Source organism: Balaenoptera acutorostrata, chromosome 17 (assembly GCF_949987535.1).
Source record: "Balaenoptera acutorostrata chromosome 17, mBalAcu1.1, whole genome shotgun sequence".
In the NCBI taxonomy this organism is placed as follows: Eukaryota; Metazoa; Chordata; class Mammalia; order Artiodactyla; family Balaenopteridae; genus Balaenoptera; species Balaenoptera acutorostrata.
Genome location: NC_080080.1, coordinates 75370039 through 75386873, shown reverse-complemented (window position 1 = coordinate 75386873; position 16835 = coordinate 75370039). Strand labels below are relative to the sequence as shown.

General features: G+C 42.6%; 1 protein-coding gene across 13 annotated transcripts in view; it reads right to left on the bottom strand.

The window, feature by feature from the left end:
- CA8 (carbonic anhydrase 8) overlaps positions 1-16835 on the bottom strand; it is a 240120-nt gene that overhangs the window by 83837 nt on the left and 139448 nt on the right. For all 13 annotated transcript variants that reach the window (XM_057532108.1, XM_057532107.1, XM_057532104.1 and 10 more), the window contains 2 exons: positions 16347-16538; positions 4222-4346 (listed from right to left, as the gene is read on the bottom strand). In XM_057532108.1, the coding sequence (XP_057388091.1) occupies positions 4222-4346; positions 16347-16538 (317 nt within the window). The remainder of the gene's footprint in view (positions 1-4221; positions 4347-16346; positions 16539-16835) is intronic.

Below are 16835 nucleotides of genomic sequence, written 5' to 3'. Positions count from 1 at the left end.
CTCCACGTGCCACAACTAGAGAGAGAAAACCCACACGCCACAACTAGAGAGGAGCCCACACGCCACAACAAAAGATTCCACATGCCTCAATGAAGATCCCGTGTGCCACAACTAAGACCGACGCAGCCAGAAAAATAAATTAAATAAATAAATCTTTTTAAAAATAAATGAATAAATAAATTGTTTAATGTCACAAACTGTGTTAATTTTTGAAGTGATGTGGGTGCTGACCACTCGTAGCATCAGAAATACATTCAGCATTGCTTTTATACCTGTATTTATAATTTTAAAAAGTCAAGAGGGGAGCTTGATGAGCTTCTGTTAAAAGCCATTCCCGGGGCTTCCCTGGTGGCGCAGTGGTTGAGGGTCTGCCTGCCAATGCAGGGGACACGGGTTCGAGCCCTGGTCTGGGAAGATCCCACATGCCGCGGAGCAACTGGGCCCGTGGGCCACAACTACTGAGCCTGAGCGTCTGGAGCCTCTGCTCCGCAACAAGAGAGGCCGCGATAGTGACAGGCCCGCGCACCGCGATGAGGAGTGGCCCCCACTCGCCGCAACTGGAGAAAGCCCTCGCACAGAAACGAAGACCCAACACAGCCATAAATAAACATAATAAATAAATAATAAATAAAAATTAAAAAAAAAAAAAGCCATTCCCACGTTATATGTAACAGACAAGGTAATTATTTGTTTACAGATGGCTGCTGAATAAACCATCCATTTAAGTTTAAGTGAAATCAGCAAAAAGGAAATACGTATTGATGTGTCTTTTGGAGATTCAAGTTAGTCTTAAAATGTAAATAAGATATGGAAACTGTCCCAAAAAATTATTTTTTTCAATCACATCCCAGGTAAACAGCGCCCTCGCTCTCCACTGTCCTGCTGGCTATGTCCTTGGGTTCCAAGCGGCCCTGATGGCAGTACAAAACAGGGGGGATGGTGGGAAGTTACCTACTTATCCCCCCCATTAGGCATCTCATTCCCTCCCGGATTATTCTACGTGGAGTCCCTCTCTCCTCTCCTTCACCAGCTCAGCCCTCTCCGCCTGAAAACCCAGCTCACCCTTCACAGCCTCCATTAAAACAAAACAAAACAGAAAGCACCTGACTCACAGCTATGCCCCTCAAACTCTGTGCACCCAAAAGACCGATGCACTCCACAGGATCCAGCACTAAACGAACGTCAGATGACTGACAGAAGTATTTTCTCTAGGACTGGATCAGAGATAATCTGGGATAACAAAGAATTCAAGTATGATTCATCAACTATTTTGGAAAAATTAGTCAGAAATTCCATCATCATAAGTATAAATACTTCTGCAGAAACAAAGACTCACCACCAGAATTTAATCTCCACTCAACACAAACCATTACCTGTCCTTAATGGATGAGGGCAGTTAAAACTTCACCAAGTAGCAGGACCAGTCTGCACGTTGAGTCCAAAATTCTATTTGACTGTGGGGCGAAGAGCACACATCACCAACTAGCCTAATCTCATGAAACTTCCCAAGGCTGTAAATTCTGTGTGTCACAGGCAAAGTCACTGAATCCCCTCCAGAAGCTGGCACCTACCCAAGGACTCCCATCTCTCCCAAAATTATTGATTATGGGACTGTATCTTTGAAGGCTGGTTGAGATGAAAAAGCTTTTCAAACCCAAAGAGGGCAGGGCCGAGGCCCTGACAGCCCAGTGTTTTCCTGCCCCTCCTCAGCCTGCCACTACCCTGCAGGTTTAATTATTTGGGATTGTCTTGTGTCCTCCCTCCTCTTTGATATGTTCTGGTGTGAACTCTTCCCTTTCACATTGGGTGAGGACAGGGCAGCAGCCAGAGGTGACACAGAGACAGGGCTGAATTGTTTCAAGGCACTAGAAGTGATAGGATGTCTGTGGGAACTGAGAAAAAAGCCCCTAGAAAGGTAACATTTGAAGACCCAACATCGCCCATCAAGGCCTTAAAGAAGCTGTCTCCTCTTACTGTCCTCGGCATCACAACACACTGCAACTGTTTTTCCCTCCATCCTCAAAACATTTAATATTTCACTTTTTTTTTTTTTGGCTGTGTTGGGTCTTTGTTGCTGTGCGCGGGCTTTCTCTAGTTGTGTCGAGCAAGGGCTCCCTTCGTTGAGGTGCGAGGGCTTCTCATTGCAGTGGCTTCTCTTTGTTGCAGAGCATGGGCTCTAGGTGCGTGGGCTTCAGTAGTTGTGGCACACAGGCTCAGCAGTTGTGGCTCACGGGCTCTAGAGCGCAGGCTCAGTAGCTGTGGCACAGGGGCTTAGCTGCTCCACGGCATGTGGGATCTTCCCAGACCAGGGCTTGAACCTGTGTCCCTTGCATTGACAGGCGGATTCTTAACCACTGTGCTACCAGGGAAGTCCTAATATTTCACTTTTAAGACCTGAGTTTTTTTAATGAAAGGGATATTTTGGGCTTTCAAAAGAAATTTTTTTTTTAAATTATTTATTTATTTTTGGCTGTGTTGGGTCTTCGTTTCTGTGCGAGGGCTCTCTCTAGTTGCGGCAAGTGGGGGCCACTCTTCATCGCAGTGCGCGGGCCTCTCACTGTCACGGCCTCTCTTGTTGCAGAGCACAGGCTCCAGACGCACAGGCTCAGCAATTGTGGCTCACGGGCCCAGTCGCTCCGCGGCATGTGGGATCTTCCCAGACCAGGGCTCGAACCCGTGTCCCCTGCATTGGCAGGCAGATTCTCAACCACTCCGCCACCAGGAAGCCCCAAAAGAAATTTTTTAATGATTATTAAAGTAACATTGAGAAATACTTTCTCTAACTTCATTCTTTAAGGTACATATGTCATTTATATAAGTTAAACAGTAGTGACTTCCAGGCAATGAGGCACGTATGGATGTGGTATCTGGCCAGGAGCAATTCCATACTTAAGTATGTGCAGTTGGGAAAGACAGACAAGGAAGACTGGCGTTTCGGCAGCCCCTGAAATGTACTATTACTTGACACTGATGGGCTATTTCCCAGGAGAGAACTGCAGTCCTTATAGAAATAAATATGAACAACAGAGACATCCTGTCAATTTCACCAATGTGGGTTGTCTCTGATGTACCCGGCACTGCACTAAATGTTGGGAGTAACAAGGAGAGTGAAAGGGAGACTTTTCCTTCAGGAGCTGTCTTAGCTCAGGCTGCAATAACAAATTATCATAGACTGGAGGCTTAAACAACAGAATTTATTTCTCCCACTTCTGGAGGCTGGGAAGTCCAAGATCAAGGTGCCAACAGATCTGGTGTCTGGTGAGGGCACACTTCCTGGCTTGGAGATGACGGTCTTCCTGCATCCTCACCCGGCAAAAAGCAGGGAGAAGCAAACTCTCTCTGGACTCTTATGAGGGCACTAATTCCACTCATGAGGGTCCCACCCTCATGACTTCTTCTAATCCTAATCACCTCCCAAAGGCTCCACCTCCTAATACCATCACATCAGGGGGTAGAGTTTCAACATATGAATTTGACTGGGGGGGCAGGGATCACAAACACTTCAGTCCATAACAGGAGCCCACACTCAGTGAGAAGGACTCTTTAAACACTAAAGGTTACAATGCATGAGATCAATGTCACAGAAGCAATCCATCAAGGGCACTGGGAGCACAGAAGAGGAAGAAATTAATTCTGCTTAGGGAAGGAACTCAGAAAAAGTCCCATGGAAGAAGTGATACTCTCACTAGATACTGAAGAAAGAGCTGGAGTTGGCTAAGATAAGTAGGGGAGAGAATTCTTCAGACAAAAGAATGACTCTCTAAAACTCTTTCTCTCTCTCACTCTCTAACTGCTTGAGGTGAATAAAACCAACTTGCCAATTTTAACAAGCGTTAAACCAGACTTTTAATTACTGTTGAGGTTTCTCCAAAAGTTATTTGTTTTCAGCTTATCATCTATTCATAACATCCACAAAAGTGACCTCCTGAATTTGCAGAGGCAGCAGAATTTTTACAACAGTAATAATACTAAGATGAAACTTAATAGCATAGATTGCCTTTATAACCAACAGCCCATGTGCATTCTCCAAGCCCACTAAGGCTGATGGGAAGCCTCATTTGCTGCCCCAAGCTTATATTTCATGGAGCACTTTTTTATTTTAATATAAATTGATTACATTCAAGAGCTACACATCTACTTTTAAACTAAACCATTTTCAGTAAATCGCTGAATACTTTACATGAACAGCAAAAGTTTTACAAGCTGATTTGTTCTTCTTACCTCCATGGGAAAAGCTTTGAAATTAACTGTGTGCTCAGAACCACGCTGGTTTTCTCTTCCCCAATGAAATCTGACTTCATACAGCTCAAATTCATGCCCTTGAGGCAATGGACCTCCGGAGAGAACTGAAAAAAGAAAATAAATTCTATTTAATTACATCTCAAACACATTCATCAGCACATCACTATAAACACTAGGGACATTTTTTTGCCAAAAAGGTCTCATGAGCTCTATAGAATAAATTCACATAACCAAAATGAAGAGTAAATCACAACTGTGAGATGAATTTATACTGTCATCTTAATACAGTAAAAGTTCAAAAACTCTGAAATACTTGGGAATGATATGTATATGTTAACTTCTTGTGTATTTTAGGCATAGGAGTTGACAGAAAATAAACACAGTAGCTATTTATACTCCCCGACACTTAAACTTAGCATTGGGCTTCCCTGGTGGCGCAGTGGTTGAGAATCTGCCTGCCAATGCAGGGGACACGGGTTCAAGCCCTGGAAGGTCCCACATGCCGCGGAGCATCTGGGCTCATGAGCCACAATTACTGAGCCTGCGCGTCTAGAGCCTGTGCTCCGCAACAAGAGAGGCCGCAATAGTGAGAGGCCCGCGCACCGCGATGAAGAGTGGCCCTCGCTTGCCACAACTAGAGAAAGCCCTCGCACAGAAACAAAGACCCAACACAGACATAAATAAATAAATAAATAAAAATTTAAAAAAAAAAAAAAACTTAGCATTGATCAGGGGACAAGAATATGGTCTGAGTCTCAGGCTGACCAATAATTTGCTATAGACCTATCAATAAATTGAACCTTGTTTACAGATAATCCATTTACATGAGCAGGCTTTCAACTGAGGCAACAGATGTCAGCCAACAAAATTATCCATGCAGCGAATTATTATTAAGCCGATTTGATTTTTCAACAATGAAATCACATTTTTAAAAAAGCAATCTATCATCCAGTGTCACATAAATGTAAACAAAATTGTAATAAAATATTAACAATACTTAAAATATTAAATTTAGTTCTATGGGGCCCTGTCTCTATGTCTCATTTCTGGAGATAACCCAGAACTTTGTCCCAAACAAGAGCACTCTAAAGGATGATAAAAAAAATACATCTTGTCTTGAAGCAACAAAATACTTTGATTAGTTAACACTCCCTGATATCATATGGAAAAACCTGACATAAAGTTTATTACAAGGGGCCAATTTTGGTACAAATAAAGGTTGTTTGCATTTTTCCTGTTAACAAAACTGTTCATTCTAAATGGTATCAGCTAAGAATTATGGGTTATTTTCAGCCAAGGAGCTGACAAAATTCACCCTCTCCGCCAGATGTGGTCTCTTTGAAAGACGTTAGTGTTCACACGTGGATTGTCATTGTGCAGGAAGCAACGGCGGCCAACCTGAGAGCCCCACTGCAGATCAGCTTTGTTCTCCATCCTTCCTCTCAACTCAAAGGAGAAGAAGGGGAGTTGGTGCAGCCATATTTATTTGTTTGGTTGGTTCTTCATCTAATAACTTTTCCCCGAAAGAATTTAAAGCTGCTTCCATCAAAGTTCCTATCCTGCAGCCAGATGGCGTAAATCAGAAGGAAGAGCAAAGGGCAAACAAAGACAGAGGCAGAAAAGAGACAGAGCGATGAGGCCATGGCACAAGCGAACGTCTCGCAGACCTCGCTGAAAGCGCCCTACAGATTTGGTGCTAAGCCTCCCTCCAGCTCCAACAAAGAAGAAAACCAGCAGCAGCAAAAAGGGACTTCAATTTTTCAAGGGCTTGACCCTCACATCCGGGGGAAAGGGAAGTGCAGTGATGGCCTTTAGGGTGACACCATGTCACAAGACTGTAATGCGTTCCTCACGCTTGGTCTTTTTTTAAGTTTCGACGCAACTCTGAGGGGTCAGTGTTATCACCCCATCGACGTGGCTGAGACGGGCTGAGCGTGAGCAGCCCCAGCCATCCAGCGAGCCAGCTCCAGGAGCCTGGAACCCGAGCTTGTGACCCACAGCCCACAGTGAGACGGGGAAACCGACCTTTCGGTACCCGTGAGCATGACCCAGAAAACAGTGGTCTTTAAGCCTAGATTTCTAAACCACAGCCCCTCCTTTGAGTATTACACCTCATCCTATTTCCTGAACAACCCAAGAAAAATGCAAATACATGGCTAAAAAGGGATTACTGAATCCAGAACCACAATGCAGGCTCACTGCATCTTCTTCAATAACCATCTTGCTGTGGATTGAAGAAGGTCTAAAGTGTTTTGATCTCAACCAGAGTGTCGCAGCTTCTGAATACCCTCCAAACTCATTCCCTTACCATGGCTGTCCTAACTGGGTCTTAAGAAAAATGGGAAAGAGGCCTGGAGTCCACCCACTGTGTGCCCCACCTCCCAACCAAAAAGAATAAACGGGAAAGGCTTCTTGGGAGTCTTGAGGTAGCAGGTAGATGGGCCCCCGGACTGGACAGCTGGAGTTTGTCAAGTGGAATAAACTGGGGCTTTGTTTTCCCAGACACTCCAAGGACCAAGTTAATGGCGGGAGCTGAGCTCTGCTGGAGTAAAGAGATAAGATGACCCCTCCTGAGGTCAAGGAGAACTCCCCAACTGCAAATGCACAGAAAGGCTCCTCGGGAGTCAAAAAGGGAGGGGGCGTTACCCCATTCCACGCTGGAATCCATCTTGGCAAAAAGGTGCACACACGTATCAGGGAAGGACCCTAGGACAGGTCAGGTGTGGGAAAAGAAAAAAGATAATCGGCCAAAGGTAAACAAAGAGCCGGAAGAACTGCCCTATGTAAATGATTCAACCACCTCTTTACTGCGCTTCTCCTCATTAGGGAGGACACCCACACCCTTTCTCTCCAGGTGTGTATTTCTGCCTTGCTTCTGTCTTAAATAAATAGTTTCTCAGTGTGCTCTCCCACATGTTGTGCTGTGTCTCTGATAATAAACTCTGTATCTCCTTTTGCAGTTTTTGCCTCCTTGAGAAATTCATTTTTCAAACAGGGCAAGAGCCAGGGCAACTTTGCCTCTAGCCTCTAGCCCCTGGTAGACTAGCGGCTAGGATTTCTGGTTTTCACTCAGGCTACGTAGGTTCATTTCCTGGGCAGGGAACTAAGATCTCGCTTCAAGCCACTGCTCACTGCTATCTCCCCGAGATCAGTCTCATGCGTGCTGCACCCCAGCCTGCACCATTTGAAATGGAAACACCCTTCACCTTGTGGGTCTACGACCCGACTTGAGGCTTTTGTCTTGGACGAGGCTTAGCTCCACATGGCCAAGGGAAAAGAAAGGGGAGTACTGTGGAATGAAGCATATGTGAGATTGGAAAGAGGACTAAAAATATCTTTTCCCAAAACATTTTCATCAGGTACACACACACACACACGTACACACAGAGTTTCTGAAACTGTTTCAGAGCAGTGCACCAGTAATTCCTTATGGCAACGGATGAAGCTGATTCTGTCAGTGATTTCAGGGGCCAAAAAGAGATCTGTGCTTCACACGTATACCCCCCCACCTGACCGATGGCCAATATTTCTTTAAACCTTGGGAATAGAACTGATATTTTAAATGCCCTGGAAATTCAAACTGCACAGATGTATATCTTACTGGGGAGAAGAAGTTCCAGGCCCACAGGGGTTCCACTGAAAAATATTTCAACAAATATTTTTTGATCATCTACACTGTAGCAGGCACCATATTCAGTGTTTAACATACATTGATGTTGGGCTTCCCTGGTGGCGCAGTGGTTAAGAATCTGCCTGCCAATGCAGGAGTCACAGGTTTGAGCCCTGGTCCGGGAAGATCCCACATGCCTCCGAGCAACTAAGCCCGTGTGCCACAACTACTGAGCCTGTGCTCTAGAGCCTGTGAGCCACAACTACTGAGCCCACGTGCTACAACTACTGAAGCCCACGTGCCTAGAGCTCGTGCTACGCAACAAGAGAAGCCACTGCAATGAGAAGCCCACACACTGCAATGAAGAGTAGTCCCCGCTCGCTGCAACTAGAGAAAGCCTGGGCGCAGCAACGAAGACCCAACACAGCCAAAAATAAATAAATAAAATTTTTTAAAAAGATACATTGATGTTGACAAAACAGACAAAATTCACCGGCTTCATGGATCTTACATCCTATTGGGATGAAATGAGAATTTATATATTTATGAAGATCAGACTTTTACTGTGATATTTGGTCATTACATGGTCATTATTTCAAGAAAATTATGAAACCAGATCCTCAGGGTCTTACATTCTATTGGGTTGAAAATGAACACAAAGAAGGGAAGCATTTTGCCTAAGCCTGGTCCCCAGGGAGAGGTGACAAAGGGGCAGCTTTCAGACAGGAATTGGCTCTGGTACCTTTCACTTTTGCTGCAGAAGAATAATCCAAAGTTAAACCACACTAAAATCGCAAGGCGCTGCAAAGCCATAAAAAAATGACAAAATCCTGAATTCAGAATTTTATGAGGTACCAGGTAAAAGCATTACCTGTTCATCCCCCAAGAATGATTGTGTTTACAGACAACAAATAAATAGCAGGTCTCTTTTATCCATGTGGAAACATCCTCTCAAGGCATTATTCCTCCTTTTGACCATTTACTTGTTTTACAAGAAAACTAGTCATACCAAAAGAAGAGCACTTTTCCTACGTTTATGAAGATCAAATTTTGCTTAGTGGTATTTTGTCACTATATGGCAGGTTTATTAGTTGTGGTGCCATTATGTCCAATAAAATTACAAGGAAACGTGAAACTCACACGGATGACGTGCTACATTTGCTGAGAATGACAAACTTGTGAAAAGGATACAGTATACACTGATGCCATTGCTACCACCTCCGTTGTCTTTAACGCTTTTTCTTTGATAGGCACAGCCATTACGCTTATAGACATAAAAGAGTTCCTTTCAGAAGCTTCTGCAAAATATGGGAATCCCATAGAGACATGACATATATACATTTACGTAAATCCATTTAAGCTTCTAAAATCCTTTGCTGAAAACAGATTTGCCAGATAGTTCAAAAGCTGTTTCCCCCTCATTTCACTGGAGTTCAACACACACGTTTTGAGATGGTCTCCATGCCCAGCCCTGTGCTGACCACTGAGTGTATAAAAGGAAGGATATAGTCTCAGCACTGGCAAGGCATTCTCTGTGCTTAAGCAACTAAACGTGATTGCATCGGGGCAGGAGGGGAAAATGCACAAGGCACTCGGAGGGCGCCCAGCAGGGTCCAAGCCAAAACCAAAGGGGGGTCAGAAAGTCAGGGAAGACTTTCCGGAAGAGATGACAGCTAAGCAGAGTCTTGAAGGGTAAGCTAACAGCAGAAGTGAGAAGGTACATTCCGAGCAGAGAGAAGAGGCTCAGAAATGCTCAGAGATGGGAAACGGCCTGAAGGTATTCCAAGACAATAAAGTCAGAGGTACCCAACGGCCAAAGGCAGGCCTCAAGGTGTGAACATCAGGACGGGATGGCAGCTCACGTGGAGGGGCTGGAGTTTATCGTGGAGGGAATCATCGTTAGCTTTTAAGCAGGAGGCTAATATTTTTGCATTTTAAAATATTACTCCCAGGTCTGGGACTCCCCTGGCGGTCCAGTGGTTAAGGCTCCACACTTCCACTGCAGGGGGCATGGGTTCGATCCCTGGTCGGGGAACTAAGATCCTGCAGGCTGCGTGGTGTGGCCAAAAGAAAAAAATGGATTAAAATATTACTCCCAAGGGGACTGCCCTGGTGGCGCTATCGGATTGCTATCATCTGTACCAATTTGAGGAACCTGGGATTAGAAGAATTCTAGAGGTTTCCTTCCAATCATGTCCCTCTCTCAATTTGATTTCCCTCAATCCAGGAATGCTGTGTTTCGCCACTATTTATTTTCAGAATGTGAAGCTTTTACTCTTGAGTTAGTTTCTCCCACACAGTTGTAAGGCCAAGCCTGTAGATGCTATTACCTAAGATTTTGTAACTTGTTGAAACCAGTATCATCTGTAGAGACTCCAAGTTTCCAGAATTTGGAGTTCTCTGGCCTTCAGAGCTACTTGTTCATATGTGTATAGCTATGTATAAAAGCTTCATTTTAAAGAAAAAGAAAAAAAAAAGAATCTGCCTGCCCATGCAGGGGACTCGGGTTCGAGCCCTGGTCCGGGAAGATCCCACATGCCGTGTAGCAAGTAAGCCCGTGAGCCACAACTACTGAGCCCGCGTGCCACAACTACTGACCCTGCACTCTAGAGCCCGTGCTCCGCAACAAGAGAAGCCACCGCAATGAGAAGCCCACGCACCACAACGAAGAGTAGCCCCCGCTCGCCGCAACTAGAGAGAGTCCGCTTGCAGCAACGAAGACCCATAGCAGCCAAAAATAAATAAATTTATTTTTTTTAAAAAATATATATATATTACTCCCAGGTCTACATGGACAGTGGACCAGCAAAGAGCAAGCGCAGCTGTTGAGAAAGCTGCTGTCACAGCCGGCCGAAGACGGGGAGGCCAGGAGACAGAGGCTGCTGAAGCCACAACTCCAACGTGCAGGGACACCAACGCCAATGGTCCCTGATGTGTCCCCCGAAGGATCAGAGGCCCCCAAAGTTCATTCTCAATAGGTTTAAAGATTTTATAACCTCACTTTAACTTTTAAGGAATCCCAAATGTATTCAGAAAGCATTCCAAAAATAGTATTAATTAGTTCTTTTTTAACATTTGAAGTCTTAAAAGCAACAATCAATATTTTTTGAACAGTCCTTAGCTTTTAACCTACAGCTTTATTCCATATTAAAGAATAAATATCATCAGCTCATAAGTGTAGCACTAACATTAACAGTAGGGAGAGGAGACCAGTTAAGCTGGGTCTGTATAAGCAAAGTGAAGGAGATGAAGGCAACTGTCCAGGTAATTCAAGTCCCCCAAAGTCAGCTAATAATACATATAATCATAAATGAATTCAAGTTTTGCTCTCCTGGTTGCCCTCATTTACAGGAACTTCTCTGAGAAGAGACAAGTGAATCTCTAATTCTGGTAGTAAATGATCAATAAGTATGTATTAATGAACGGAGGGCTATCATATGAGGACCAGTGGAAGGAACTAATTATGTCCGAAAGGAAAAATGGCAACTCCATGGTATGATAATGGTAGTCAATATTTTAAAGAATGTCATGTGAAAGTACAATTTTATGTGTTCCATGTCGGCCCAGAATCCCAAAATAGAAACAATGAGGGCAATCCCAGAAACTTTTCGATCCGGGGAATTACTCAAAAGCAAAATGGATTTCCTCAGTGAGGAATGAATTTCCTTTCCTGAGCTGTTCAAGCTGAAGCCACCCAGACACTTGTGCCAGAGCGTCTGAGATATGGGGGCTGGATTGGGGGCCTCCAGGGGCCCATCCCACTGCGTGAATCTATGATTCAGCCCCTTTCCTAAACTCATGGGCTGCCTTAGTGGAAATCAAAACACTGAAGAAAGCAGCATACAGTCTGTGTGAGTGAGCTGCTGAAAGGTGGTCATATCACAAGAGAAAAGGGTGGAGGAAGAAACTTTGAGAAATCCCATCATTTAAGGTTAATGGGCCATGAAGAACTGGCAAAGGAAAGGCAGTCAAAATTAAGAAGAAACATCTATGACGTGTCATAGAGACCAACAGGAGAAAGAGTTTCCAAAAATTCCACTGCAAATGCAGCAGAATTAAAGTATTTTGAGAATTTTAAAGTGGCCATTGGATCGTAGAATGAGATTATCAGTGACCTTCGTTTGGGAACTTTCAGCAGGGGACTGGGGGTGAAAAGTTCCTGTTCGTGACATGCCTCAAATTTAAAACCCCAGGTAGGGTTGTTATATGTGGGAACTATACCGTTAGGATTATTTTAAAAGCTTTAATTTAGTAAGTGGAAGCATTTAAATGACACTACAATCGCTGTAATTCTTTTTGGTAATTCTGTATCCTTTTTTAATATAAACAAAGCAAAAAGAATTTTAATTGTGCTTATTCTACAGATTTTTTTATTTAAAAAAAGCAGCATCTAAGGAAACTTCAACGCATTATTACCAAGTGAAAGAAGCCAAGTGGAAGGCTATAAAATGTATGATTCCAACTATATGACACTGTGAAAAATTGCAAGGCTATGGAGACAGTATAAAGATTAGTGATCGCCAAGGGTTGGGGAGAGGAAAGGAAGAACAGGAGCACGGAGGAGTTTTAGGGCACTGAAACCATTCTGTATGACACTACAATGGTGGATACGTGCCATTAAACGTTTGTTCAAGCTCATGGAATGTAAAACCCCAAGAGCGAGCCCTAGTGTCAACTAGGGACTTGGGCGCTGAGGAGGTGTCAATGCAGGGTCATTGACTATAACAGATGTACCCTCTGGTTACACTGTTTGGCCTGCAGTCAACAACCGGATGCTGCCAGCCAGGCGCGAGCCATCGCACCCCTTCCCTCAGAGAAATCCGTAAACCTACAGAGGCTGCTCCAACAACACAGCCTGGTCCTGTGTAATCGTGTTACCGTGACATCCACCAGACCTCAATCCCCGCCCATGTGCAGAGCCTCTGATTCAATTTTTAGACCCATTCCTAAATATGAACAAAGAGCCAAAGATCGCTGGACATTTGAGAAGCATCTCCAACATAAAACAGAGACACCAAAACAAACAGAAGAAGGATCCCAGAATAAAACAGAGACGTACGGGAAATAGAAAAAAAAGCAATACGGAAAAGAACGAAGAAAGATCCTATAATCATGAAATAAATACTGGCAGCCATATTTTTTTTTAATTCATAGAATAAACACAATTTTTTAGAAATTAAAAATATAAGAGCAGAGATCAGAAGTTTAATAGAAAGATAGAAGTTGAGGAAATCTACCAGAAAGTAGAAGAAAAAGACTTAAAACAAGAAAAAGAAAACTTATCAATGAAATAATATAAGAAAATTTCTAAGAAATGAAAGACAATTATCCTGACTGAAAGGGCCCACCAAGGACCCAGCAGAGAGACACACAAGGTATGCAAACAATGACTCTCACAAGCCCTTCTTCTCAGCAAGTTACTGGGAGATGAACTGTAGGAGGGAATAAACTAACAAATCCCTGAAATGAGGGAACAACCTCAAAAAGAGGATGTCTCATCATCCGGGAAACACGGAATTGGACACAGAGACAAGCCAAGGGACTTCCTAGGCCTGAGGTCCAGGGAGCTGTGGGCGACGGCAGCCCAGACGGGCTGAAGAGGGGACGGATGGATGAGAGGACTGGAAGGGCTTTTTGAATGTCCTGGGAGAAGACGTGCCTGCCAGACATCAGAGAGTTTGGAAATGAAATCACGGTGGATAACCAAAAAACCAAAGAAACAAAACTATACCAACGCCGGGCAGAGGCGGGGGGGGAACCCCACATTATTCAATAACGGAAACAGAATACAGTCTCAGCTGGAAATGATAGTTACACAGTCATAATAATAAAAACACCGAGCTAATTTAAGTAACAACTGTAATTTAAGTACACAAGGACGATGGGGGGGGGGCAAACCCACGATGGGGGAGGGTAATAAGAGAACTAGCCTCGTTGTCCATCGTACGAGTTCACAGATATCTTAAATATCAAAGCACGACAGTATAAATATGCTACTGAGAAATGTGGAAGTGACAGCAGGAAAAACAGCTAAGAGATGAAAGTGGTCGTAACCAAGGCAAACAATTTTAAGTGGGGAGGGGTGGGTTATAACCAGAGGCAGAGACAAATACAGTACTAGCCAACTATTTAAATTATGTTTACATTCTATTTTGATAAAGATAAAGCTTGAATTAAATAAATGAAATACAGGGTGTTCAGGGCTTGCAGACTATTCCTTTGAAAAACTTATATATGCTAGGAAGCAAATAAATAAACTGGCCCAGACATGGGATTTTTTTGGTTACTTTTTTTTAAAGCTTGGAGAAACACTGAAAGGGAAGAAACAATGAAGAAATGATTATACTGGCAGAAAGGAGACGGGCATCTGAAGGAGCAAGGTCTCCGAGGAGTCAGAAGTAAGGGGTCTGGAGCGTGCACGTCAAATCAGACCCAGATGAAAATACAGATAGCTCTTCCTCGGCGGTCGGGGTGGACCCTGTGGGCGGAGAGTCGAAACACTGCTTGATCAGCTCCGTTTTGGGAGGCGATAGGGGGCCAAGGAAAAGGTTGAGAAGGCTTGAGAAGGTACCAGAAGAAAATGGTCAACTCAGTGTGATGGAGTAAATTTGATCTTCGAGCAGGAATGGACACACAGTCTTAACTGACAGTCTGTGTGAGTGAGCACACAGTCATTGGACCGAGTCATTGGACTCAGTCATTCCTCTACGCTCCCGTATTTACACTGATGCTCTAAACGACTGTGTTTTCATTAATATGAAACCTCAAGAACCTTCTTATCCATTTGTATACAAACCAACATTCAATCACCATGGTGCTTGATGTGAAATGCAAGTTAGTTGTATAGACATATAAACGTTTATTTCCAGAAGTGAAAAAGCATGTCAACATACCAATAAATCTTAAAACGTAATACCAACATTACCTTAAAATGTTTTTCATGTCAGGACAGTCAGCATACAATAATTTTACTATATATTTTATAAATAATACATAATGTCCCATCATAGATAACCCCCCCAAAAAAATCTGATTTAAGTTCAAATTTACACCTGAAGCTGTCTCTTTGACTACATCCATACAACACCTAGATTCTGTTTTGGGTGATGCCCATACCTTGACTAGACTCAGAGCAGCTGGGAAGACTCTAAACTGAAGCTCAGGAACATTCACAATGAATAAAATATTCATAGTTGGAAATCAATACCTGCCCTGCCTAATAAAAAACCCAAAGATTTTATGGCTTGAAATATCAAATTTATCGATTCAGAATTAATTTGAGTACAGTTGATCTCTGTTTATCAAATGCTTCCTAGTATTTCAACGTATTCCTAACTTTACATTCTTTCCAAGAGGGAAACAGAGTTATTATTCACTATGAAAAGCAAGATATTAATGCTAATTTTAAAATATTCCACTCTCCTCTCTCCTACATTTAAGCCAAAAGCCAATTTCCTTGGTAATTTACCCAACAGCTTTTCTAAAAAACATTTCAGATCCATCTCAAATAGGTTCAGAGGGGAGGAAGAGAGTTAAAAAATAAATGAGTAAAAGTAAGAGCTTTGTTTGCCATTTAAATCTTTTGCTGAGTTTAGAGGCTGTTTTTGATTGCTATTAATTAAAATTCTTCTTGTCATATTAATTTAGCAGAGAAAATTAATTTGAAAAGTCTATCTTGAATGTCAGATTATGTCAATAAATCCTAATCTTTAGTTTTACAAGGCAGTAAAACAGAGAATTATAATTATCTACATGATTTATTTTTTTGTTTGTTTAAAATGGAAAGTTTATTTGCTCAATACACCAAACAGACTGCAAGCACTGTCATGACAGATATACAGAAATATGCAGATCAACATAAAATAGTAATTTAGTTTAAATGAAGGGAAATCTCTTAAATGTTGTGACAACATACTCCCAAGAATCTTTTTTTCAGTTAATTATACATTTCAATAAAACAAACGGTAATGAATTAAGTGGAAGTTAGCTTGTGAATTTTTCTTAAAAATAAAAATCCAACCCTATCAATTCATGCCAATTAAACACTCTAACTAAAATTTCCAAGTAAGTGTAAAAGGAGATGGAGTTGGTTACCATTTTTGCTCGAACAGTCCCAAGGTAAATGGTTACTACAAATACAGCAGGCAAACTGTTAAGACCGACCAATCTAGAACATACTGTTAAGCCAATCGACACTTTAGGACAAAATGCAGATTGGTACACTTGTGTATACTTTTGCTCAAATTCCACAGGGTTGGAATTTGACCAACTAAAGTTGCTCCAGTAACGTCACACAACATGGAACAACCAACTGACACCTGCATAATTTCACCCTTTCATCCTTCCAAAAATGTTTCAGAAAATTATTCCCCCGAAATGCATTTTATAGTCTATAAAGGTATCCTGACAACAGAGCTAGGTTAGTTCTACCTTTAAGGTTACACAAGCTATATAAACTTCTAGTTTAAGAAGCACGCAGAAACATCTAGAATACCTGATTTTGACTTCAGGATAACCTGAATGGTGTGCCCATCGTTGGCGACCTCACAGTCCCGGCAGACCACATAATTCGGGGAGAGGCGGACATCCAGCAGCGAGGGGTCGTATCGAGCTTCTCTTGAGTTCAAGTTAATGGGAGACTGGTACTCCCCATTAGCGTCCGGAAACACCAAGCCCCACTCAACACCTGAGGACAAAAGGAAGCGAACTTAGACTGAAAAAATAAGTTACAGCAAAATGTAACATGGGGAAAACTAGTTTAAACACTACTTATGATCCTTGCCATTATTAAGAAGGTTATGACTACTGTCCCTTTACAGATAAAATATGGTAATAATAATGTGTGTGAATTTTTGCATTCATATTTTGAATGATCTAATGTTATCAAATAACACATTCAAAGTCTTGGACTAATAAAATATTCTATTTGCCTACATAGAGGTACTAATTTATGGCTCTAGAAAATTAAATCATCTTTAAGTGA